Consider the following 27280-nt stretch of genomic DNA (forward strand, 5'->3'; position numbering starts at 1 on the left):
TACCTTAACCCAATGATATTGACATATAAAATTAGCCATCACAGTCAATAACTGCAGCTTCCCTAATTTTTGCCCCCACTTCTAACTCAGGACCAGCCAGAGAAAGCCAAATATACTTTCAAACCAATCACATAAGATGCCGGACTTCTAATTAGCCCGTCTTTAGCTTCCCCATACCTGCTGATTCAGCAGCCTCCAATCAGGGGACACCTGAAGCTCTCCCTTTTCACCCCACTGTAAATCTTTCCCACTCTGCCTGCCTTTGAGGCACTGCCAAACACAAATGATTGTAGGTGACTCTTTGGTTACAGCAAGCTCTGAATATATAGTCTCTGTTTCCCATTTGGGCATTCTTCATTCATTTCCACACAAGTCACTGAGATTTGAGGTCGTTTCTTTCATCAGATCGCATTATTTCCTTGGATAAATATAGGTCCCAGGCCCATTATGAGCTCAGAAACTTGGAGGACATCCTTCGTCCAAAGTAGAGGTCCATGAAGAATAAGTCAGAGAGCATTTCTCCCATGGAGCCTTGTCCTCAAACTTTGGCATGCATCAGAATTTCTTTGAGGTCTTCTGAAAACACATTGGATGACACCCACTCCCAATTTTCCCTTTAGCAGCGCTGAGTTGGGGACTAAGCATTTGGGTTTCTAAAAAGTTCCCAGGTTGCTGATGCTGCCTGGCTGGGACTACACTTTGAGAACCGCTGGCTCAACCCCTGAGCAAAACAAAAACCAAACAAACAAAAATATCCTACCCCTGGGCTACTTAGTGCTGGGATCAGCTTCTCACTAAAGAACTGCTGTAAGTCACTGTACTGTAAATCACAGCCTCTGTATCTGAAGGGATCCCAAAGGAACAGGAGAGAGCGGTGGCTCAGTCTTTTCTTAGAGGTGTCTAAGGTGACATCTCTAGAGGTCTAGAGGTGTCTAGAGGTGACGTCTTTGTCACTTCTCCGGACTCACATAAATAAAAATGTCTGAAGGAACAAAGGGAGAGAGAGAGAGGCAGGGACAGAGAACAAAGATACATCATGTCAAAGAGAAAGGGGGACAGTAGAAAGAGAAACAGATGTCGGCATAGAAAGAAGTATAATTAAAAGAGGATGACTCAGATCTCCCATTACCTTGGCCCTGTAGAAGGAAGGGCTTCCTGGTAGAAGGGTAGCTGTCCACCCTGGCAATACATTGGAATCCCCTGAAGGTCTCCTAACACGTACCAAGGCTTGGCCCCTATCACCAGGCACTGCTTCAGTTGCTCTGGAATGGGGCCTTGCCTATTGGTACTTTAAAAATATCCCCAGATGATTTTAGTGTGTGGCTGCACTTGAGAACCACCAGAATATAGGGCAGCACACCCAAAGGGCATTCATCTGTTACCCTCGGAAAACTCCTCTCAGTGAGTGGGCTATGGTCTATTGCGTCCTGGAAATACTTGTGCCCACCCACCCACCCACCTGGCCAGCTCAGAGGTGAACATAATTTTTCATGCTTTTGATAATGTGTCTATTAATTCATTTACTCATATACTTACAAATGAATATGTCATATATTTCACAAATTTATAATCCCAGTATCACCAGAAGAGTTGACTCCCTTGACCTATAAGATGTGTGACTTCCTCCCAAATCAAGGGGATTACATCTAAGAAGGAAAGTTCACATCAACCCCCTAAGAATTCCTGCAGTCGCAAAAAGGCCAAGAAGGTGTGTTTTCTGCAGTGTTTCTTGTTCTACCCACCGGTATCCTAGGGTGGGAAATGTACAGTTACACTCTATAGATTATTATAATTAAGTAGTGTGTGGAATTCATTTTAAAAATAGCTTCATCAACTCTTCATAGCATATTTCTGTAAGACAAGTACATGGGAAAAGCAAGTGAGGATTGTTATTGTTTAGCACATTTAATTAAGTAAGTATTTCCTTCATCCTTCTGGGAATTAAACGTTGAACAGTGAACAAACGCAGGGAAATCTGCCCATATTAATTTCTGGCTTACTGCCTTGATTCAAAAGCAGGGTGAAAATCAAGAGCTAAGTCTGTGATCTGGGGTCGTTATGTGCTAAGCAAAGCAACTGAAGGTTTACCCTTTACATCTCCGATATAAATTATTTCAGGAAATATCTTCTTTTAGGTTCTCGCTCTCAACTACCTCCTTGATGGCCTCCTCTTCCTTTATAAATAAACATCATCTCTCCTCTTTCTTGAATAAATTTTTCTTTACGTGTCACCTGCATCAGTTGTAATTTTAGTTTAATAGGGACAGAAACTTGTCAAACTGGCTGAATGGAGAGAGAATGTCTTGGTTTATGCAAATTAAAAGTCCAGTCTTGTGGGCCGCATGTAGAGCTCAAAAATGTCAACAGGGGCCAGGCTCAGTGGCTCACGCCTGTAATCCCAGCACTTTGGGAGGCCGAGGCAAGCAGATCACAAGGTCAGGAGATTGAGACCATTCTGGCTAACATCGTCTCTACTAAAAATACAAAAAATTAGCTGGGCATGGTGGCACGCACCTGTAGTTCCAGCTACTCAGGAGGCTGAGGCAGGAGAATCGTTTGAACCTGGGAAGCGGAGGTTTTCAGTGAGCCGAGATTGTGCCACTGCTCTCCAGCCTGGGCAACAGAGTAGGACTCCGTCTCAAAAAAAAAAAAAAAAATGTCATCAGGAATGCTTCCTCTTCTCCATCTCTTGCCTCTACTTCCCTTGCCTTGGCTCCATTTTCAGATAGCCCTTCCCCTCATGGAGTCAAGGGGCCACACTGACCCTGTCCTACATCCTCCTAGGTTCAAGTCCAGTGGAAAAGAGAAAATACTCGTTTATTCCAACATTCAAACCAAAACTTGGGTCTGACTCTAATGTCCCGATAGGATCATATGGCCATCACCACATTGATGACTGTGACCAGGAGAAAGAATGATCCAAGTTTAGGCCAAGTCACATGCTTCAGCCATAGTCCTGGGGGTTGAACCCTACCAGAAGTACCTGGACTAGGATGGGGAAGAAGGCTGTCAAGAAAGTGGATATAGTTTCCACAACAAAAAGTGGTGAGTAATTAGTAGAAGAAGAGTGTATGGATTTGTTACAGCAAAGCACATTCTGAGTTTTAGTTAATGAAACTGAGGCTGCTTTATATCTTTCCCATCTTGAGTCTTTCTCAACTGTGAGATTTGGTAGTTGTTAATCCAAACTAGAGGCTGACAAACGTTTTCTGTAGAGTCAGATAATTAACTTTTTAGGCCTTGTGGGCCTATATTCTCTGCATAATTACAACTATTCAACTCTGCACTTTCGGTGTGAAAAAGTCATAGATAATGTATAAATGAATAGCCATGGCTGTGTTCCAATAAAACTGTATTTTCAGTATTGGCTGGTGGGCTGAATTTGGTCCATGGACTACAGTTTGCTAACCCCTGATTGTTAATTATGGGTCCTAAGTATGAGAAGGAGTCAAAATAATATTTTACCCCTCCTCTCCTCCAGCTTAACCATACCCCACATTCTCCATTCTCATCACCTTTCTACAATCAGAAACGGAAACTCCCATAAAACACCAGGACTCAACATTGATCAAATTACGGGAAGTACATACCACAAGGCAGTAGACAGCCATATTAATATTGTATAAAGGTATATTTTCCACGGTCACAAAACTCAGATTTAAAAAAAAAGGATTAAGAGATGAAATAGACAAATGAACAATGTCTAAGCCATATATAAAAGGTAGAACTCAAGACTCACAATCTGCAGTAGCCAGTCCAGGAAGTCAGACAAGAACCCCTGTACTTGTTAATCCAAATGGTCAGGATTTGATTAATAATTGATAGCTTCTCGAAGAGGTGGGGTTGTGGGGGTACAAGTAAAAAATATTATATTCAAAAAAATTGACATCTTCTCTAATTTTTGTCCCCAAACTTAGGGACAACTGACGAAAGTCAAACAAGTTCCCCTAACCAATCACATACGATATTCTGCTTCTATGGAAGCACCTCCAGCTTCCACAGGCCAAAGGCCTCCAATCAGGGCACACATGAAGCCTTCCCTTCTTTCTGCTACAAATCTTTCCCACTGCTCTGTTTGCCTTTGAATCTATATCAAAAGGTAAGTGATGGCAGCTGACTCTTTTGACATAGCCTTTGCTTGTTCTCATTTGGGAGGCCTTTGTTTGCATAGTATGTTGTTATTACCCTACATTTAAACTAAAGTTGCTTCAAGATGATCTCTCTCAAGGGATGAATTCTGTCCCTACAAAATTCACACATTAAAACTCTAGTGTGACAGAGCAGGGACCTCTTCTTAGTGACTTCTCTTAGGGTTCCCCCAAAACATAGAAATAGAGGAAAATTGTGAGCTCCTTCAAAGGAAATTCCAGGCACCTAGCTAGCCTTAAAAAGCAAGAAGGTGGCCGGGCACAGTGACTCATGCCTGTAATCCCAGCACTTTGGGAGGCCGAGGCAGGCGGATCACGAGGTCAAGAGATCAAGACCATCCTGGCTAATACGGTGAAACCCCGTCTCTACCAAAAATACAAAAAAATTAGCCAGGCATGGTGGCACGTACTTGTAGTCTGAGCTACTCGGGAGGCTGAGGCAGGAGAATGACATGAACATGGGAGGTGGAGCTTGCAGTGAGCCGAGATCATGCCATTGCACTCCAGCCTGGGTGACACAGCGAGACTCTGTCTCAAAAAAAAAACAAGAAGGTAACAGTAGTGTGAAACAACAGCCAAGGAAGTTAGAGCCACAAGATATTTGATTCTCTAGAGAAACTAAAGATAACATCTTCACGCATGTTCCTGAGTTGTTTTTCAAAACCCAAATGTTCATCAGATGAAAAATGCTGTCCATCCATGGCACAAGACCTCAGATAAGAAGGAACTGAAGACTGAATTCTGACCACTGTTCTTTGTTCTAAATTTCTTCCTGAGGGCCCTAAAGAAAGTCATGCTCACAGGCAAAGCCTAAACATTCCTTTCTGCTGACCCCAAGTTTTTAGTCAAAGTCTTACTTCCTTAACCAATTGCAAATAAAAGAACCTCTGAATTCACCTTGACCTGTAAGGCCCCACTTCAAAATACCCCGCCTATTTGGACTAAGCCAATATATAGTCCCCATGCATTGATTTATGACTTTGTCTGTAACCTCTGTCTCCCCGACTTTAAAAACTCTTACATGTAAGCCATCTATGAGTTTGGGTCTTAAGCATAAGTTGCCTGGTTCTGCTTGCTTGGCACTCTGCAATAAATGCCTCACTCTTCTCACATTGCAAATCTTGATGTCAGAGTTTGACTTTTCTGCTTCAGGCAGGCAAATCTGAGTTCAGTTTGGTAGCACTAACTCCTAGTACATCAAATTATGATTATATTACAGAGACTGTTGTGGGAATCAGGAGACCAGAGAAACTAGATGGTCAGAATAGGAGGATTTTATTTAGGTGGCCACTGGCTCAGCGGATTAATATCCAAAGGCTGAGCCATGAACGAAGACAGGGCTTGACTTTTATCCATGCAGCCGACATGGGGTGGCTTGCCAGTGGCATGAAACTTGTGGGGCGGGGAAAGTGAGCTTACAGAAGCAGAACAAAGGCAGTTACTCAAACTGAGACAGGTTCCTAACTCAGGCTTACAGAAGCAGAACAAAGGCAGTTACTCAAACTGAGACAGGTTCCTAACTCAGGCTTACATGTGACTCTCGCTATGCAGGCCAGGTGGCTATTATCTAGGTTTGCTCAAGATGCCTGCACAGCCTTATCTTGTGTCCTTCGCTACGGCACCCAGATGGCTGCAATCTAAGCGTGCTCAAACATGTCTCATGACCTCCGCGGTGCTACAGAGATTTACAGACAGTAGGTTACAGAAAACAGGAAACCATAAACTCATAAAAACTTGCAGAGCAGGGTACAATAGCACAGAACAGGGAGGGATTCGAGGTGGAAGCTGCTCATACCAAAGGAAAGAGGGAAAATTTGTTTTTCCTCTCACATCTCCTGCTTTAAGACAGAGCCTTTAAAGAGGTGATTAAGTTAAAATGAAGCCTTTTGAGTGCACCCTAATCCAATCTGACTATTGTCTTTACAAAAGGAAGAAATTTGGACATGTAGAGAGACACCAGTGGTGCAGGGCACATAAGGAAGGCCATGTGAGGACACAGCAAGAAAGTAGTCAGCTGCAAACCAAGGAGAAAAGCCTCAGAAGAAACTAAGTCCCATGATAACTCAATCATGAAACTTCTAGGCTCCAGAACGTGAGAATATAAATTTCTGTTGTCTAAGCCACCCATCTGTGATATTTTGTCGTGGCAGGCCTAGCAAAATAATATAATCTCCTATTCTAAATTGTCTGTTACCAATTCAGCACCACCATCCCTCCCTTCTAAGTCAGGGAGCTATATTCAGGGTCTCCCTTACTACAAGGCTCCCTTCTTTCACTAGAGCTTGCCACAGAGTAGAATTCACATGAGATTTTAAAGGGGGAGATAAAAAGGATGCTGTTGTTTATGGGTAGGACTGCAAGACTTCACAAATAAAAATACAGGATACCTAGTTAAACTTGAATTTCAGACTGGTATAAGGATGTCCCATTTTGTCATGCATTTTTATATGCAATATTTGGACATACACTAAATATTTATTCACTACTTATCTAAAATGCAAATTTAAGGGATATACTGGAATTTATCCTAGAGGATACGGTGGCCAGTCTCGGTGCCTTTGCAGACTACCTCCAAGAACTTCCCCTCTGTGCTTCTGGCAGGTTTATGCTTTTGAAGATCTGTCCAGGGTCTCAGGCTTTGTGGTTCTGACACATGGATGCTTTGGCTTCTCACACTTTTCCATGAACTTGGACTGTTCCACTCACTTCACTGTGGCAAAGCTGATGCTCAGTTATAGCCTTCCTGACCTTCACTTCCCAGTTCTTGACATAGTCGTGTAAGCTCTCATTTCTATATTAAGCCTCTTATTGGTATAACACTTGGAGGGGCTCTAACCCAACCCAGACTGATCTACCCTTTTATCCAGTCTTGCCAATTCAAGGTAATTCAATCACTTCTGCTGTCTTTGTATTAGTCCATTTTCACGCTGCTGATAAAGACACACCTGAGACTGGGTAATTTATAAAGAAAAAAACACTTTAATGGACTCACAGTTCCACGTGGCTGGGGAGGCCTCACAATCATGGTGGAAGGCAAAAGGCACATCTTACATGGTGGCAGGCAAGAGAGAATGAGAACCAAGTGAAAGGGGTTTCCCCTTATAAAACCATCAGATCTTGTGAGACTTATTCACTATTAGGGAAAATGCCCCCATGCAGTTATCTCCCACTGGGTCCCTCCCACAACACATGGGAATTATGAGAACTACAATTTATGATGAGGTTGGGGCAGGGACAAAGCCAAACCACATCAGTCTCCATAATCTATTTAGGATTCTTTCCTTTTACTCTCTCCTCTGGAAGGTTGTGAGTACCTGGAGGGCTTACATATCTTCCACCAATCAGTGTAACCACCAGAGGGGTTCTTCCTGCCTACTGCACAAATAAAGACCACAGCATTGCAGTAAAGAAAAGAGTTTAATAGACACAAGGCCAGCCACACTACATGGGAGATGGAATTAGTACTCAAATCATTCTCATCCAAAGCTGGTAGGTTAGGGGTTTCCAAAAGCAGTTTGAGGGAAGGGGTGGAGATGGCTAGGCTTACTGCTGATTGGTTGGGGCAGAGATGAAATCTTAGGGCCTTGGAACTGTCCTTTTCTGTGTTCAATCACTTCTGGGTGTGGACCACTGGAGGAGTAGGGTTGGCAGGTCCAGGTGGAGTAATGGATGTCAGACATGCAGCATACATGAAAAGGTATCTCAAAAGGCCATCTACTATGGCAGTGTTATCTGCAGGAATGGCTGGCAATCTATGTCTGTACCTTAGCAGAATCAGGCTCCTCTCTTCCTCCAGCCTGATGTTCTTTCATTAGCTTTACAAAAGCTGTTGAGTTTTGGTGAAGTCCTATTATAATTTAAAACATAGTCTAAATGTCTTCCAAAGTTAGCTGGGCCTAAAAGCCCAAGGGAAAGGCAAGATGAGGGGTGGGTTAACTCACCTCACTGTTACAACTTTCTCACTGATACAATTTTTGCAAAGATGGTTTCATCAGGAGAGGGGCACTCAGTCTACACCTGTCTTTGTCGTTGTTGTGATATAAACCATCTTGTATCATCCTTGTAACCATGCATTGTCACCCATTAAGGCCTCTAGGTAATACCTGTACTATGTTCTTCCCAGCCTGACCCCCAGCTAGCCCTCTAAGCATTTTGGTTTTTCTCCTCCTAATCATCCCACACATGTGGAAACTGTCAGCTCCTGTACCTGGACCATGCTAGGGCAGGGGAGCATTGAAATGCTGCCTCCTGGTCCCTGTTGTCAAATCCTGCCCTCTGTCACTGCTACACTAACACCATGGGCCAGGCTGGATAAAGGCATCTCTGCTTGTACACTGTTTCCTTCAGCTTACCAGGAAGCAAGGCTCAAGTGTTCCCTTCTCTTGGATACTCAGGATTTCTGTAGTAGCTGTCATCTCGTCTCCTTCCCTGGACCTACCTGAAAGGGTCAAGAATTCTGCAGCTATATCCATAGTGTCTTCTGCTCCTCTACTCTGCTTCCCTAGCCTCTCTCCCCAGTCCCAGAAAGAGTCCTTATCTCTTTTTGGTAAGGAAATCTGCTTATCATATTGCTATGCATTCTTATCCATCCATGGTTTAGCAAATACACTCTAACACCTCAGTCTTTCAGATTATGCCTTATATATTCAAAGCCAAGCTCTTAGAATTACAACAAATAATACAATACAAATCTGTTCTCCCTGTAAACTCGCCTATTACAATATGAGAAAAGAAACAGCATAGCTTTCATGGCTATTGTCTCTGCTATGTGTTTAAAAACTATTCAGAATCAATGAGCTGTTTTAGACTGTATTCGCACTCCCCTGAGGCATTAAATGTTGTTAACTCACTCGGTGGAGAGCCGCAGGACAGCATCAGAACATAGGAACGAAAAACCTCAATTAATATCTCAAATTGTATCCCCTACTTAGAATTATTAGCACACTTTATCAGTTTACCTCTCCAGAAAATCAGACAAGAGTGCATATGGAATATAATTCATAATCCAAGATTCCATAGAACAATCTTTCCTGCTGTGAAGAAACAGTTCATTATGAGAACTGAATGGACTTTTATAATTTCAGGCAAAGATCAATTACATGGGGCTTTAGTTTTATCCTGAAACATTTTTCTGAATCATAAAAATTAAAAGGGAGACATTAAAAATCCCCTATATGATGATGTAGTTTCAACACGTTACCTACAAAAGAATAAAATGAAGCTGGTTTCAGACTTCTCTTCAACAGTAAATTCCTGGCTGGGCACAATGGCTCATGCCTGTAATCCCAGCACTTTGAGAGATTGAGGCAGTTGGATCATTTGAGCAAGGAGTTCAAGACCAGGCTGACCAACATGGTGAAAACCCGTCCCTACAAAAAAATACAAAAATAAGCCAGGCATGATGGTGTGTGCCTATAATCCCAGCTACTCGGGAGGCTGAGGCACAAGAAGAGAATCGCTTGAGTCCGGGAGGTGGAGGTTGGTTCCACACATTGAATCAGGAATCAACAGAGTTTAACAGAACCAATAAGTACCATAAAGACTGAACAGTGCCAATTGGATTTTACGAAAAAGAAGTCACCAGTAATAGACTTAATCAATTTTTAGGACATCTGATATGTAATTTTGTAAAACTAATGGGTTATTAGCATTTAAATGAATATCTATACACTGATTCTCAGTAACTGGAATGAATTTCCCCACAGTATTCAGAGTACATGAAACGGCACATTTGTTTATTTTATTTTATTCTGAGTTATATTATATATTCACATGACGCAAGAGTTACGAAGAAATTACTTAGGCAGATAGTAAGGGTATGGGAGTCCTCAGTAAGGCTTTTATTTTTAATGAAAAGCGGCCCCGAGTCATTTTCTAACAAACAGCAGCCTGTAAAGTCGAGCTACAGACATACACAAGCAAGCCAGAAGCTTGCAAGGGTGAATGCCACCAGGAAACAGGGACTAGACATGTTCAAGATGGCGGCTCCATCTTCCCTTCTCTGCCAGCCACGTGTACAGTAAGGAACAGACAAGATGGCACCAATGAACTAAAAAGTCCATTTGCATAATAAGATTAGGGTAGGGCAACTAGCCTTCTGCTTGCACTATGTAAACATCGCACCTGATCCAACCAATCTGTGAGCCCTATGTAAATCAGACACCACCTCCTCAAACCTGACTATAAAATCTGGCATTGGCCACCAGCTGGTCCTTTCTGCTTGGAGACCCCCCCCCAACAGAGAGAGCTGTTTTGCTTTCTCTTCTCTTCTGCCTACTAAACCTCTGCTCCTAACTCCTCCTGTGTGTCCATCTCCTAAATTTTCCTGGCGTATAATGACAAACCCCAGGGCATATACCCCAGACAACATAGCCGCTTCATAAGTACAATATATATGTACAGTTTAAGAGGAATGACAAAATGAAAACTCACAAACCAAATGAAGAAATAAAACATTATCAAGAACTTAAAAGGGCCCGTGTTTCCTTTACTCATCCCATGCCTCTTTAGTCGCCCAAGGAGTGATCAAAATCTGAATTTTGTGATAATCATTCCTTTACTTTTCATTAGATTACTACATATGTGTGTTACTCTTACAACATATTGTCCAGTTTCAAACTTCTAACAAATGTAACACTAAATTAATCTGTAACTTTCCTATTTTTATTCAACATTATGCTTTTAGGATTTATCCATATTGATGCATATGACTATCATCTATTCATTTTTACTGCTGTAGAGTATTATACGTCATGAGTAGTATATAACACAATTTACTCATCCATTCTACCATTGCTGGACACTTGGTTTGCTTCCCATTATTTTGCAGTTGCTACAATTCAACCATTGATATTCTTATGCATGTCTCCTGGATTTAGTCATAGGCAGCATACACTGTCCTAGTCACGGATCCCACAGATATCCCTATTTGTGTCTGATGTTCACATTAATAGTATCCAAGGTAGCTGCAAGGAGGTTATTCTAATAATTCATGCACGTTATTTGAATTAGAACTTCTCATTATGTTGAAATATTTGATATGAAAAGGTTAGGTTAGATTCAGTATCCATTAGCAGCATAAAAGAATTTCAGTGTAACATTTGTAAGGAAGAAAAGAAAGAGCTGTTAGATTCTGTAAATATAATGTCAACTGCTAATTTATGAATGGTTGTGAAAGGCTTTAACTTTTATATTACTTGCTTATGGGAATAAATTTCTCATCACGAGTGACTATCCAGAATTTAAAGAGATCATGACCAAAAGTCTTGAACAGGAATTCTGCATAGTCATTTAAAACAAAAAACATGATTACTACAAATATTATACTCATGGGACTGAGTTCCAGTTCCCAATTTAAAAAATGGAAATTATTTTAGCTGAACATCTTATGCAAATTCATTGCTTCCCTTACTTTTTGTGGTAGCCTGCCTCCAAGATGGTACCCAGTGATTCTTCTCTCCTGGTATTCACATCCTCATGTAATTCCCTCTCATATTGAATAGGGAAGACTTCTGTAATTAATAAGATAATTGCAGAAATGACAGTGTATGATTTCCAAGGCTAGTCATAAGAGACACCGTAGGCTTCTGCTTTGCTCTCTCTTAAATCACTTCTTCCGGGGGAAGCCAGTCACAGCATTATAAAGACACTCAAATGCTCAATGGGGGCTCCACATGCTAAGAAGCTGAAGTCTACTGCCAAGAGCCAGCACCAACCCACTAGCCAAGTGAGTAAGCCATCTTGGAAGTGTCTCCTCCAGCCCCAGTCAAACCTTCAGATGATGTAGCCCCGATCACATCTTGCCTGCAACATCATGAGGAACCTTGAGCAATAACTATGAGCTAAGCTGCTCCTAAATTCTTGACCCCCACAAACTGTGTGAGATAAATGTTTATTGCTATTTTAAGCTGATAAGTTTGGGGGTGATTTGTTATACAGTGATAGATAACTAATATATTTTGGGGATATTTTTGTCATAATTATACACTATTTTTAAATGTCAGTCGTTTTCAATAATCCCATATCAATGCCTCCCACCAATCACCTTCTGAAACGCAGATAAGGTATCTTTTTGGAGAGAAAATTAAAAACTGGAATTGCTAGTGTCCAGGAGCCTTCACCTTAGACAGAAATCTTTAAGTCATCTTCACAGGCTCCTTTGTTTCTATTTTTACGTATGTTGGGGCAAGGGGACATAGGAGATTAAGGGCATAATAGAGCCGCAGTGGGGCGGCAGAAATTTTATTTCAAGGGTTTACTGAAAGTTAATGGTTCTGAAGTCACTCTGTATATGAAACGCAAGCATAGTTGACATATTTGAAGTCCCTAAGCACTAAAACAATAACGATGCCTTCCTATGTGCAAAGACAAACAAAAAACGATATGTGTAAGAAGCCCCTGACATTACTATTTTTCCATGATGCTTTTCCTTGAAATGGCAATTACCAAATTCATCCTAAAAATTGTTTTAGCTTCCCACTTTTTCCCTTTCCTCATAGTTGGTTGATTATTGTTTAATCCAGCAATGATAAAACACCCTTTACAAACATAAAGATTCATTTCTAACATGAACATTTTTTATGACACCAGCTCCTATGCTCCAGTTATTATGAAATCAATCATTTTACCTCCCAACCACTGGTGTTTTCCTGAGGGGCTCTTGTTAGCCAAGCTGCCATTGACAAGTGCTTATTCTGTTAATATTCCTTTGAACCCCATTATAAACATTCCTTTTACCCAGAAACTCAGCAGTCCCTGGGAGGTGACTAAAGTGAGGATGGTAGGGCAGAGGGGACTCATTCAGTCCTGCTGACCTCATGCTGCCCAAGTTGTTTGTCCATTTTTTCAGCACCCATGTATTGTCACTTTACATGCATGCAAAGGGCCAAGCTGTTTATCTTGACCATGGAGAAGGACTAAGCGGGTAACAAATGCTAATTTCTGAGGTCAGGCAAGGCACTTTATATTATCCCTTTTTGAAGCCAATATCCAGGTATAGGGCAGGATGGGGAGGCTCTGAGCATCCTGCATATTTACAAGTGCTTTGCTACATTTAGTAAGAACTGATTAGTGGTCATATCCATGAAAGTCAAAAACTCTAGCATGATGGCTCATCCATGTAATCCCAGCACTTTGGGAGGCTGAGGCAGAAGGATGAATTGAGGCCAGGACTTCAAGACCAGTTTGGACAACATAGCGAGACCTCATCTCTACAAAAAAATTTTTTAAATTAGCTGGATGTGGTGGCACCTGTATTCCCAGCTCCTAGGGAAGCTGGGACCAGAGGATCACTTGAGCCCAGGGATTTGAGGCTGCAGTGAACTATGATCCGGCCACTGCACTCCAGCCTGGACAATAGTGTAAGACCCTGTCTCAAAAACAACAGAAACAAAAACAAGCCTCTCACAGTTTGGTTACAGTTTTGGCAGATTAAGCACATGCCTTAAAAAAACATGTTTATTGCTATTTTAAGCTGATAAGTTTGGAGGTAATTTGTTATACAGTGATAGATAACTAATATATTTTGGGGATATTTTTGTCATAATTATGCAATATTTTAAAATGTCAGTCGTTGTCAATAATCCCATATCAATGCCTCCCACCAATCACCTTCTAAAATGCAGATAAGGTATCTTTTTGGAGAGAAAATTAAAAACTGGGATTGCACGGGAAAAAACTTTTAAAAAATTGATACTAAAATTTTGAAGCTGAGCAGTTCAGTATAACTACAGTTACACGTGACTATTTAATTTTAAGTGAAAATTAAGTAAAATTTAAAAATTCAGTTCCTCAGTGAGACGAGCACATTTCACCTCCTTTATAGGCCATGCGTGGCTAGAACAGATGGAAAACATTTCCGTCATCGCAGAAAGTTCTATTGGACAGCACTGTTCTGAAGCATTTAATTTGCCATCATGGAAAAGAAATAAAACACTCACTGAATGTCCTTAAATCTGTTTTATGATTTGGCATTGTGTTTAAGTTTGGATTGCGCATTTAGGATAGAGGTGAGAGGACCATACTATTTTCAGTGTCCGGAGACCCCTAAAGACTCTAATTTGACCTTGGCCAAAACGATCCTTAACAGCATTTATATGCTTGATCTCCTCTCCACGCAGCCCATCAGTAAGCCACTGCGCTCCACGGTCACACTTCAGCGCTCCCAATACACCAGGCACACACTAAGTACGAGTCTCGGCTGGTGTCCTAGCAACAGCGACGCGACCCCGCCCCTTCCCGCTGTACCCCTCCTACCTTATTAGCCTGGAAGGGGCGGGACCAGGGGCCAGTGCCCAATAGGAAGGGAGCAGAGGAGGGAATCCTGGCCGCGTCCCCGTCGCTAGGGAAACCGATACAGCTGGAGGCCGCGCGCGATGCGGGGCGCGGAGGAGCGGGCCGCGCTCGCTGAGGAGAACGCTGACGGGGAACCCAGCGCCGACCGACGACTGCGACTCCTTGGGACCTACGTGTCCCAGAGCCTGCGGCCGGCTGCGGGCGCCTGGGAGCGTTGTGCGGGGACTGCCGAGGCGGAGCAGCTACTCCAGGCCTTCCTGGACCGCAATGCTGCCGAGGGGCCGCGGCCGCTGCTGGTGGTGCGGCCCGGGCCCGGGGGCCTGGCGGTACGACCCGGGCTGGAGGTGAGACCTGAGTCGGGCCCGGCTGGCACTAAGGGCCTTTTTTTCTTGCGCACCGGGCCCGAGCCTCCAGGGCCCGACAGCTTCCGCGGCGCAGTGGTCTGCGGGGACCTGCCCGCGGCGCCTCTGGAGCACCTGGCCGCGCTGTTCTCTGAGGTGAGGCTGGGTTAGTGTCCCGGCGCGGCTAAAGCTGGGTGTGGGGGAGGGGAGGAGGAGCCTTAAGGGACGGAGGCGGGGCCAGAGGGGGAGGGGCGAAGCTGCAGGGGAGGTTCAAGGGGCGGAGTGATAGGCAGAGGGGCGAGGCTATGGAGGGAGCACAACCAGGAGGCAAGTTCCTGAAGTCAGGAAGAAAATGGGATGGGGCTAGGGGCGGAGTTGGGGGGGTTCCGGAGGGACGGATCTGGGTGGAGGCCAGGCTAGAATGAGAATGGGAAGGGGCTAAGGCTTGGGTCAGTCCGGGTCTGGGTTCCAGCCAAAGTCAGGGGAAGACCATAATCTGGAGAGTGCGTAGGTCCTGACTACTTTCAAAATCAGCATCTCTTAATCTGTCCTGTAAATTGGAAAGGTCTGAGGAAGACGGGAAGTGGTGAACAAGGAGGCATTTCTGATGGATCAGTGGGGTGGAAGGAGGTGAATGGCTATAAACAATGCCTACTTCTGCAAAGCAGTTAAATGGGGTGACGGGGGGTAGTGATTTGCTTTTGATTTTCATCTCATTTATTCATTACCAACCGTTTAGCAAAGGTCAGCCCTGTGCCAGCATAAGAAGTTGGGCGCCCATTTGGAAATGCCCAGCAGGCCTTTGGAGGAGTCTGCCTGGAGCTCAGGGAGGAAGGTGGAGATGTGGGTCATGAGTGCTTTAGTGGCACCACAGCAGAAGCTTAGAGAATGTAGACGATTTCAGAAAAGTGCTCCGGAGAGATTTCTGGGACCCTTAGACCTTTCTGGAATGAGAGTAAATTGCCCTGCAAGTCAGGCCTGTGTGCTTCTGGAGACTTGATGCCCTGGACCCTGCAGGTTGTGAAATAAGGATGGGCGGAATACTGGCTGTATGATGTTTCAGGTGATAGGTGCTATAGGGAATATCAAAGAACTGTTCCTACCCATGAAATGCTTACTCCAAGGAGCTGAAACATATGTAATAAATCATATATTCAAAATTTTTCAAACTTTTAAGACTGGGGTGAGGGTAAAACTTACCTAAAAGTTGGCCCCGCTGCTGGATCCAAGTGCCGGAGTCTCCCTGCTGTGTCAGGTGTAAGCCCTTTAGATGGTGTATCAGGAGGCTGTGGGGAGGTGAAAATTCCAGAGAAGGGGTTGGATAGGTAGAGGAGGACACAGAGGGCCCAGGGAAGCTAGATCTGTCAATAGATATGGAGGTATTTCAATATTTTAACAAACAGAGCGGTCTTGCCACTGTGCATTGTCTGAAAGCCATCCCACTGAAGCCTGAACTTAGATCAACTTCTCTAATGAATGTTGATGATGGAAAGTACTTTTGGCTTCAGAGGAGAAAGACAGCCCATGCTTAACATTAAGTGTTGAATTGTCTCCTGAACAATTAGAAGAATTCGGATAAGTAGAGAGTGAGGTAACTAACTTTCAAGATACTGAGAGCAGACTGAACAAAGGTTCAGAGACAGGATTTAACCCAGTGTATGTGGGAGACAGAAGGCCCATCTCAGAGTTGTGTCATGGCTAAGCAAAGTAGTCCAGCAAGCAAACATAATTTTGAAATAATGAAAATTCTCAGATGTCTAAGAATTTTCACTGGTGCATTGAAAGAGATTGGAGACAATGTTCATCAACAGGGGACTGGGTGACTGAATTATGGGCCATCTATACAGTGAAATACTTTGCAACTATTAAAAAGAATGACTGATATGGAATATTCCTTTTTTTGAGTCAGGGTCTTGCTATGTTGACCAGGCTGGTTTCAAACTCCTGGACTCAAGTGATCCTCCTGCCTTGGCCTCCTAAAGTGCTGGGATTACAGGTGTGCGCTACCATGTCCAACTGGAGTATTCCTTAGGGTAATTTTTTCCTTGTGGCAAAAAAGCACATGACATAAAATTCACCCAACAATTTCCAAGTTAGAGTACAATATTGTCAACCACGTGTGCATTGTTGTGCAATTCAGATCCTCAGAACTGCCCCGTCCAGCATCACTGAAACTCCACACACACCCAACAACCCACACACCGCTCCCCTGAGCTTGTGGCAAGCACCATTCTACTTTCTGTTCCTATGAACCTGGGTCATCATATCCGTGGAACCATGCAGTATTCCTTGTGACTAGCTTATGTCACTTAGAATAATGTCCTCAAGGTTCATCCATATTGTCACCACCTATCATATGCGGGATTTCTTTCTTTTTTAACAATATTCTATTGTATGTAGATACCACATTTCTAAAAAATGTATCCATCATAGACACTTAGGTTGTTTCTGTCTCTTGGTTTTGGTGAATAATGCTGTAATTTAAGATAATTTTTTAAAGAAGTGCAGAATTGCATGGATTTTATGCTACTATTTATGTTTAAAAAAGAAAGAAGGGGAAGAAGAGAGGAAGGAAGGAGGAAAGGGAGGGAAGGAGGAAGAGAGGACATTCTTTAACAGAAATCCACAAGAAGGAGAAACAGTAGTTGAAGTACAGGGGTAGGTGGAGGATTTACTTCCCACTGTGAACGCTTTCGTACTTTTAAAATTTTGCACCATGTAAATGTATTACCTATTTTAAAACCTAAATAATTTATTTTAAAAATACCTCAAGTCCTTTCCTTGCATTTCTCAAAGCTCGTACCAGTAACTTTATTCCACTTTCTGTCTATCCATCTACTTTTATTCCATACCCTGAAGTTGATCCAGTGTCTCTTTCAAGGCTTGCTGGCCTCCCATCTGCTAAGCCCTCTCCTTCTGGCCCGGCCCTCCTGTCCACCCCCTCTCCTCTCTCTCAGCACCTTGTAATCAGCTTAGTAGTCTCTGATTACCTGCTCCCCTTTTCCTTCCACCTCCCCAGGCAGCATCCTACCTGACTGAGAGACGTCTTCCTGCCTTGTGTGTAGGGGGTAGGATTGAGGGTGTTGGCTGAGAGAAAGCTATAATTTTCATATTATTTTTATTCCATTCTACTAGTACAAGGTAAAAAAGGAAAATGTGCCTAAGAAATGTTTGAAGGAAGAATTAACAGAATTTAGTAACTTGTTCTCCTACTTCCTTACTTCCTCCTCCAACCACATCATTCACTACTGCCAACTTATTTTTCCTAGCTCTGAAACTTGGATTTTTTTTTTTTTCTGACTTTTTGCATTTTGGAGTGTGAGCATAAGATTTGGAATCTCACAGACCTAAGTCAAATTCTGGTTAAATTCAGCAGTGTGATGTGACCAGATGTGCTCACTCTGCCATGTCCAAAACAGTCTTGCAGGGTTGCTATGAAATTTAGACATCATATATTAGAACACCTGGAATAGAGTGTCACATTGCAGGTGTTCCATAAAAGATGAGAATACTTATCACTCTTCATCTCATTTAAAATCCTCCTCACCCATCTGATAGATCCTTGTCACTTTGCTGTAACCCATCCTGGCTCCTCCTGGAGGACTCAGCTGCATTTCCCCCACAGCCTTTCTCCTTCTGAGCATGGAGCTGGAGCAGGTGGCCTCCTTGTTCCTCCTTGCCGCTGCAGATCCACATCAAAAAGCCTCCAGTTTCAATCTCCTGTCATCAAAGGACATCACCCACTCACACTGCTGCATCCTGTACAGATGGTGCTACCGTCGCATGTGTATGATTTTGCCTCTCAACTCACTGTGACTCTCCCCAACATTACTTCTAATACGTGGTTATTTCCAAAGACATATGAGTGATCCAATAACTTGGCCTCTGGGTTCTCTCTATCTTTGTCCTCCAGTGATCTTGTCCTCCTCCTGATCATAAGCAGCACCTCCCATGGCCATTTCCAGACCTTGCATTCCCAATAACCACCAACCTCATTATCCAGTTTTATGCACCTCCTTCTCTGACCATTACTCCCATCTTTCCAGCTCACTCCCTCTCATACCCTGACTACAACAGTCCTTTGATCCTGCTGGGAGCTCCAATCTCTTGGCCTTGGCTCCTTCCCATTGGCCCTGGCCCATGCCCATGGCCTCTTCTGTTACCCAATTTGAGTACCATGCTCCTTCATGATCTTCATACACTTGTATCAGCTCCTGATGTACTGGCCTCTACCTCACTGTGTCATACTCAATTGGTGCAACCACAATCCTGGTAAAACCCAGCTCTACATACTTCATACCTGCACCCATTAAATTAAAAGAGACCAGAGAAGAAACCAATGGGCTCTTCTTTAAATGTACGACCTCGAACCCCTAAGTAGGCCTTTTATGTTTCCCAGCAGACATTCTGTTTTTTTGTTTCTATTCCAACTATATTTTCTTGCTCTTTTAGATCACTATTTCCCAACCTGAGGAACAATTTGAAAAGAAAAATCTTTCTTCTCTCAAATGTCCAAAACCTCCTCTCAACCTCACTCTGAGATGCTCTTGCTTCTTTCTTGGTTTTTTAAGAAACGGAAATGAGAATAACATGTCCACGAACTCTTATGTCTATGTTGACTGCAGCATCTTTCCTTGTATCTTCTGCCATCCTGTCCGTTGCTAGAGGTGAACTGTTTGTGCTGCCCTCTGATGCCAACCCTAAGGTTGAAACTGCTGCCTGTGCTCTGAATCCCACACATTCCTGAGGAGATCATTCTAGCAATTTCCTCTTCTCTCCTGCATTCCTATTTTTTTCTCCTCTCTGCTAGATTATTCTCATCAAGCAAAATCCTCCCTTCATCCCACCAGCTGTCACCCCATGTTTATGACCCCCTTCATTGCAAAATTCCTGGAATGTGTGTCTCCTCTTGGTGTCTCATTATTTTCCTGTTTTATCTCATCCTCATTCATCAGACTTTGGTTTTCACACTTCACAGAAGAGGAATAAAATAACGTGTCAATGTTTCTGATGATCTCCACTTGACGAAATTGAATGACCCTGAATCAGTCCTCATTCGGCTTGACCTGAGAGCCACGTTTCTCGTAGCTCACGATCATCCTTTCTTCCTGGAAGCACTTTCTTCTTTGGGCTCCAGGACACTAGTCTTCTGGTTTCCTCCTATCACCATGGCTATCACCAGTGATGGTGCCTCCTCTTCTTCCCCACTTCTTCTTTTTTTCTTTTTTTGAGATGGAGTCTCACACTGTCACCCAGGCTGGAGTGCAGTGGCGTGATCTCTGCTCACTGCAACCTCTGCCTCCTGGGTTCAAGCGATTCTCCTGCCTCAGCCTCCCGAGTAGCTAGGATTACAGGCACCCACTACCACGCCCAACTAATTTTTGTATTTTTAGTAGAGACAGGGTTTCACTCTGTTGGCCAGGCTGGTCTCAAACTCCTGACCTCATGATCCACCCATCTTGGCCTCACAAAGTGTTGGGATTACAGGTGTGAGCAACTGCGCCCGTCCTCTTCCCAACTTCTTAACACCAGAAGGCCCTACAGCTCATTCCCTGGATGTCTTCTCTTCTGTCTCTATACACCCATTTTCTCGGGGGCTGTCATTCAATTTCAAAGTTCCATAAGCCATTTGTATCTTATACCTCCCAAATTTGTTATCTCCAGCCCTCTCTTCTCCTCTGAACTCTCAACTAGTATATCCAGCTGCCTACTCAACATCTCTATCTTAAAGTGCAGTCAAGATACTACATTTTAACATGTGCAAACACAAGCTCCTGATCTTCTCTCAAGATCTTACTCCACCTTTACTCCTCCCCACATCAGTTGACAGCAACTCCATTCTCCCCATTGTTCAAGCCACAAATCTTAGAGTCATCTGGATCCTTTTTTTTCTCTCGCAACTCCTAAAGCAATTTGTTAAGACATCCTACTGACCATACCTTCAAAATTTGCATGGAATCAGGCCATTTCTTACCATCTCTACCACTACCCCCAGTGCCACACCACTATCTTCTGTATTATAGCACCAACTTGCTAGGTGGCCTCATTTTCCACCTTTGCCCCTTACAGCCTATTATCACAGCAGCTTGGTTGATCCTACTCAAAGCAATCTCAGCCTATGGCACTCCTTTACTCAAAACTTTCAATGATGTCCATTTCTCTGAGAGTAAAAATCAAAATCTCACAGGCAAGGCTGCATGTGAATTGACTCGCTTTACTCACCCCTATTCGTCTTTGGGATCACTCTGTCCCCATTTCTCTTGCTTCCACACTGCTCCTTGATCACACCAAGCATGCTTCCATCTCGGGGACTTTGCACTGGCTGTTCCTTCTCCTGCAATATACTTCCCCCAAGGATAGGGAAAGCAGTACCCCTATCCTTCCAAGCCTTTGTTCACATCTTCTCAGTGAGGCCCACCTCAACATTTATAATTGCAGCCCCTCCAGCCCACACTCCTGATTCCCTTCACATGCTTTATCTTTATTCACAGAACTTACTGTTTCTTGACTGTCTGTCCCTTAGAATATAAGCTTCATGAGGTCAGAAATGTTTGACTGTTTTGTTCACAAGTGTATCTTCCCTAGCACCTAGAAATGTACCAGCACATAATAGATGCTCAGTAAATACTCATTGAATAAATGAATGAGTAGTTTTTTGGTTTGTTGTTGTTGTTGTTGTTTTGAGACAGGGTCTCACTCTGTTGCCCAGGCTGGAGTACAGTGGCGTGATTTCAGCTCATTGCAGCCTCAACCTCCCTGGCCTCAAGCAATCCTCTCACCTCAGCCTCCTTAGTAACTGAGACTACAGACATGCACCACTACAACCAGGCAATTGTTCTATTTTTTTGTAGAGATGAGGTCTTGCTATGTTGCCCAGGCTGGTTTCTGACGCCTGGGCTCAAACAATCTGCCCTCCTCAGCCTCTCAAAGTGCTGGGATATAGGCGTGAGCCACCGCGCCTGGCTATGAGTTGCTTTTCATTTCATAGAGAGTTCACATTCATTATTTTTCTGTCACTCAAAGCCCTTAAAAATCCCACCCACAATTATTCCTTTTTCTTCAGATAGTATACATTCAGTTATTTGATAAACATCTTGAGTGCTTTCTATATGCCAGATCCTAGAGAGAACTGTGACTATATAAAAATTAAATAAGATAGAGTCCCTGCCTTTGAGATCCTAGGAAAATTCCAGTTCATCCTGTTTCCCAGTTAGGACTTCTGCCCTGGGTCCAAATGGTTCTTTCTTAACACGAATGTGATGAAGCTTAATTTGTAAACTTTCCTTCCTTTTTGAGCTTCCTTTACTGATTGTTGTAAGTTCCCAGTTTAGTGAATGTTTCCAGACAGACCAGGCAAAGACCATCCTCTAGAATCTGACATGCTGGGTCCAGGTATTCTATTTCACAGCCACTGGGGCTTATTGATCATGAGTCATATGAGTTCATATTTCCTTGATTATTTATGTATTGGTAGCTTTCTCAACACATTATATGAGCATCTGTTTGTCTTTCTGGTATTCTCCTTTCATCAGTTGTGAGATTTTGACAGTCAAAGATTCCTGGTGAGTTGTACTGACACCTTTCTCTTTTTTTTTTTTTTTCTTTTTTTTTTTTTTTTTTTTTTTGAGACAGTGTCTTGCTCTGTCTCCAGTCTGGAGTGCAATGGTGCAATCTCGGCTCGCTGCAACCTCCGCCTCCCGGGTTCAAGCTATTCCCCTGCCTTAGCCTCCTGAGTAGCTGGGACTACAGGCACATGCCACCACACCCGACTAATTCTTTGTATTTTAGTGGAGACAAGGTTTCACCATGTTGGCCAGGATGGTCTCGATGTCCTGACCTCGTGATCCGCCTGCCTCAGTGTACTGACAACATTCTAAGTTACTGGTAATAGAAACTTAATTTAAACTAGCTTGGAAAGTTCAAGAGCAGCTTGATTTAGGAGCTCAAACAAAGTTACCGAGACTTAGTCTTTCTCCATCTGTAAGCACTCTCTTCTCCATATTAACTTTATTCTAAGGCTGTATTGGTTGGGAAGGTGACCAACAAAAGCGCCACACTAGCAGAAAAGAGAAGGTATCTCTTCCTTGAAAAGTCACATAAGACACTTTGGCCTGACTCTCACTGGCTCAGATTTGGTTTCATTTGGTTCCTATGGATTTGGGGATGAATACTGAAAAAAGGAACTGTGTTGGGTGGCCAGAATCACCTAACGTTCACCCTGAAGATGGATTCCAGATCGTCAACTTTGCTTGCCTTTTCAAGGTGCCCCTCCTACCACCTGCAGACAGAAGGTCATGTTTATCTGCATGTGTCCTACTTTTTTGCCTCTGGCCTTTGTGACTATTTTAATCACCTCCTATTCACCCCATTGATGAGGGAGGGATTCCTGCCCAAGAGTAATGGAGGTGGCTAACCATACAACACCCGACATAACACAGACACCATTGACAGCAGTTTATCAGTCAATATACTCACAGCTCAGCGGAGGACACTGAGCCATGCAGAGCCACACCGGGATTGCTCTTGGGAACAGGCTGAACGACAAGGGGCGGTGGAAAGCACACTTTGTATTAATACGATCAAGAGGGTGTAGTGGTCCCTGGATCTCATTGGGGGATGCAATTTGCTGATTTAAATCCCTCCACCAGCTGGCAGGGAACTGAAGTCTGCTTCTCAGGGATAAGCAGGAACTGTGCCTGGTCCTCTTGATAAAGAGTTTTTTGTTTTTTCTTTTTAATTTTTTCTGAGATGGAGTCTCACTCTGTCGCCCAGGCTGGAGTGCGGTGGTGTGATCTCGACTCACTGCAACCACCGCCTTCTGGGTTGAAGAGATTCTCCTGCCTCAACCTCCTGAGTAGCTGTGATTACAGATGCCCACTACCATGCCTGGCTAATTTTTGTACTTTCAGTAGAAATGGGTTTTCGTAATGTTGGCCAGGTTGGTCTTGAACTCCCAACCTCAGGTGATCCACCCGCCTCAGCCTCCCAAAGTGCTAGGATTACAGGCATTAGCCACCGCGCCTAGCCGATAAAGAGTGTTTTGGCTAGAGGATTTTATCCCCAGGAGCAGAATAGGAGGAAAATTTGTAAGCAGACTATTCAAGGGCCTCCCCAATTTATCAGATGTCAAGGTCATATATAATGTTCGACCCTACTATTAGGCCTTCCAGCACAGTGACCTGCAAAAGGTTGTATATAGCTTTATAAGCCTTTTCCAGATGAGGCTTTCTTTAAGTTCTCAGAAGTGGAGCGCCTGCCTTTCTTTCCTGTGCACCTCTGTTCCAGGTTGTTCTACCCATCCTGGCCAATGAGAAGAATCGCCTCAACTGGCCCCACATGGTATGTGAGGATGTCAGGCGGCACGCCCACAGCCTCCAATGTGACCTCTCGGTTATACTTGAGCAACTGAAGGGAAGAACTTTGCTGCCTCTTCCAGCAGGCTCAGAAAAAATGGAGTTTGTGGATTCCAAAAGTGAGACAGTGTAAGTACTGCCAGCCTGGCCATATGGGCCTCAGAGATATGGGAGATGCTAGTTATCAGAATGTTTTCCTTACAACTTGTCTGTTCCTGACTCTGCACATCTCCTCGTTCTGCACACAAGCCCACTGTCTGCTCTGTTTGCCGACACCCTCAGACTGTGGACTGTGTGTTTACCCTGGTTACTCCCTGGCCCAGTCACCGCATGAAGTCTTCCAAGGCTATTACAGCAACATGGCCTTTTTTTCCGTTCAGAATCATTTCAGGGCTGAGCGCAACCACGCTGACTTTCGGCATTTTGCTTATCAGGATAGTGTCTCATCATTGGCAAAGACCCAGGTCCAGTCTGGGAGGCAGGCACACACAGAATCTTTCAGCAAAGCTGAAACTTTCCAGCATTTACTCTTCCCAGCGTTCACTCAGTGCATAATGTCACAGAACTAACGCTGCTGGCTCTTGTTACAGTTCCAGACTCTCCTCCCCCAGCAGCTAAAGACTTTTTACAGGTCCTGAGGAATTTTTTTTGTCTTTTTTCAAGTAGTAACAAATCTGGCTTTGTTGGGACCTGGCTTTGTTGGGAATTCATGCCTCCTGCCCCTGAGTGGGCATTAAAACCCCAGCTTCGTCTCCTTTTAGAAGTTAAATCCACCATCAGCTTCTGTTTACCATGCTGACTTTCGAGTTCTCTTCGTTTCTATCCCTTAGGAATTCTCTTCCCTTTTCAAGCCGGGCTGCGTATATAAATATTAATAGTATATTTTGTTATATTTTATTCAACATCTCTATGTACTTGTGGCAACAGATAGCCTTCCTACGTGAGCTCGGTCTGCCACACTGTCAGGAGTTTCCCAATGTATTACTGTCAACATCGTGTATTCAGGATCCATTATTTGATCCGAAGAATAAGTAATGCATGCAATGCATTATAAAGTACAATAATGTTTTTTAATGTTAAAAACATAAAAAAATAGTTTAAAAAAATAAAAGTTTTTAAACTTTAATGTTAAAGTTTTTTCTGTCGGAAGTAATTTCCTACATATGCAATTTGAAGTAATTTCCTGGTTAACTGGAAAACTTATTGTGGTTTAATAAAAACATCCAATCTTCAAAATAAATAAATTCCAACTACCCCTTTTCTAGTCCCTTTGTATTTTAACTTACTAACATTCAGTGTGTGTTTATAATCATTGCTGAATTTATCTCTGTTTGTTCAAGTTTGATAATTTCCCAAAAGGCTGGATCATTTTAGGGGAAGTGGGTATCTTTTTCCTTTAATACCTTCCACAATCACTTGTGCCATATCATTTCTCAGCTAATATAAATTTAATTTAATTAAGTGGAAGTGGGTTTCTGACATAAAAATGTGAACTGTATGTCCTCTTTCTTTGTCATTGTGTCTTTGGTTCTTTGCACGTATCATTTTCAGTTAAGACTGTGAAAATAATGACCAAAATGTATTTTAAAAAAGTTAACCACTTCCAAATATAGCTAAGTTACTTTCTTTAGAAGTTGTATGAGGGGGAAAGTTTGGGAATTTTATTCTTCACTGGAAAAATGACGACCAAGTGAAATCATGATGGTGGTATTCAAGTGGCTGATTGTCAGCCTTATGAAGGAAGAAATAACCTATTTCCTCTTGCTGCAGAGGTCAGAGCTAAGACCAAGATGAGGAAATCACAGGGAGGTACATATGGTTCAGTATAGAGACAAACGTTCTCTTTGGTAGAGCCAACCTACTGAGAAATGTGCTGCTTTGTGAAGTTCAGAGCTTGCTGTCACTGGTAGGATTCAAGCAAGCATTGGGTGGTCATCTGAATGTTTTCTGTCCAAGGTATTCCTGCATTCGCAGGACAACGTACTGACATTCAAAGTTCTTAAGCTGGTCTTCAGAATACTGATGAGCCCTGAATCTGTGTGAAAAAATGTATATACACACACAAGCTTTTTTTTTTTTTTTTCTGAAGAGAGGGTCTGTACTTTTCATTGACTAGTCAACAGACACTATTATCCATAAAAGTTAAGGATGCATGGGCTAGATGAAATTTCTCACCTTTTTTTTTTTTTCACATTTGGGATTCTGTTTTGGGGTACACCCAGGGTTATTTTCAGGTTTTGGGATTTTTGTTGTTATTGTTGTTGTTGTTTTGTCTTTCACAGCTTGGATGCTATAGATAAGTCAGTCATCTATGCCATTGAGTCTGCAGTGATCAAATGGAGCTACCAAGTCCAGGGGGTACTCAAGAGAGAGTCTTCCCAGCCACTCTTACAAGGGGAGAATCCTACCCCTAAGGTGGAGTTGGAATTCTGGAAGAGCAGGTAGGCAGGAAGGCACATGCTGGAACTCTGGGGTGAAGATGTCTTACAGAGACTAAAGCTAGAGCTTGCCTGAGTTAAGCCACCATTGAGCCTGTTCTTCCCTATAGGTATTTCACGTCATCACTGAGGGAGACAGCTCTGTCTCATTGGGTCAACAGAGTTTTTTGATAGACTGGGAGATGCACGCTTTCCCCCAGATTCAATAGTCATTTTCCCTTTCCTGGGCTAACATCAGTATGTCTTCTCACATTTTTTTCAAAGGCTCTTTGGACTACATGTAAAATTAATCAACTCTCTTTAACATTTTTCTTCTAAGTTGTCTGCTCCCTTCTCCTTGAACAGTTGAGGCCACATGCTCACACCTTTTGTAAAGTTCTGAAGACGGAGGGGTTTGGGGGAGTTGGCTGCAGAACAGCCTTTCCTGTGCCCCGGCTCATCACTCATAGGGCTGGAAAGTTCATCACCCAGGATGTTTGTCCAGAAAGGCTTCATTATTGCTCCTGCTCTTGCTTATTCTGCCGCCTCCTCCCTATGTCTTCACTCCTATTTATTATTGTGCTGATAAATCCTTTACTCAAAAGGAGACAGATGTTAGAGGCAGATGTGTCTGTCCTCACATGGAATGGAGATTATCGGTGTCACATGACCAGATTTGCCTGTAGGGCTCCAGCCTTTTGTCTGTACCACCCTGCTGAGATGCTCCA

At 43.2% G+C, this 27280-nt stretch overlaps 1 protein-coding gene across 1 annotated transcript in view; it reads left to right on the forward strand.

Moving 5' to 3' along the window:
- Window positions 1-14409: 14409 nt before the first annotated feature.
- DNAH9 (dynein axonemal heavy chain 9) overlaps window positions 14410-27280 on the forward strand; it is a 372533-nt gene continuing 359662 nt past the window's right edge. The window contains exons 1-3 of the mRNA XM_008010391.3: window positions 14410-14938; window positions 24068-24264; window positions 26418-26576. Of these exons, the coding sequence (XP_008008582.3) occupies window positions 14522-14938; window positions 24068-24264; window positions 26418-26576 (773 nt within the window). The 5' untranslated portion in view covers window positions 14410-14521. The remainder of the gene's footprint in view (window positions 14939-24067; window positions 24265-26417; window positions 26577-27280) is intronic.

This window comes from Chlorocebus sabaeus, chromosome 16 (genome assembly GCF_047675955.1).
Source record: "Chlorocebus sabaeus isolate Y175 chromosome 16, mChlSab1.0.hap1, whole genome shotgun sequence".
Classification (NCBI taxonomy): Eukaryota; Metazoa; Chordata; class Mammalia; order Primates; family Cercopithecidae; genus Chlorocebus; species Chlorocebus sabaeus.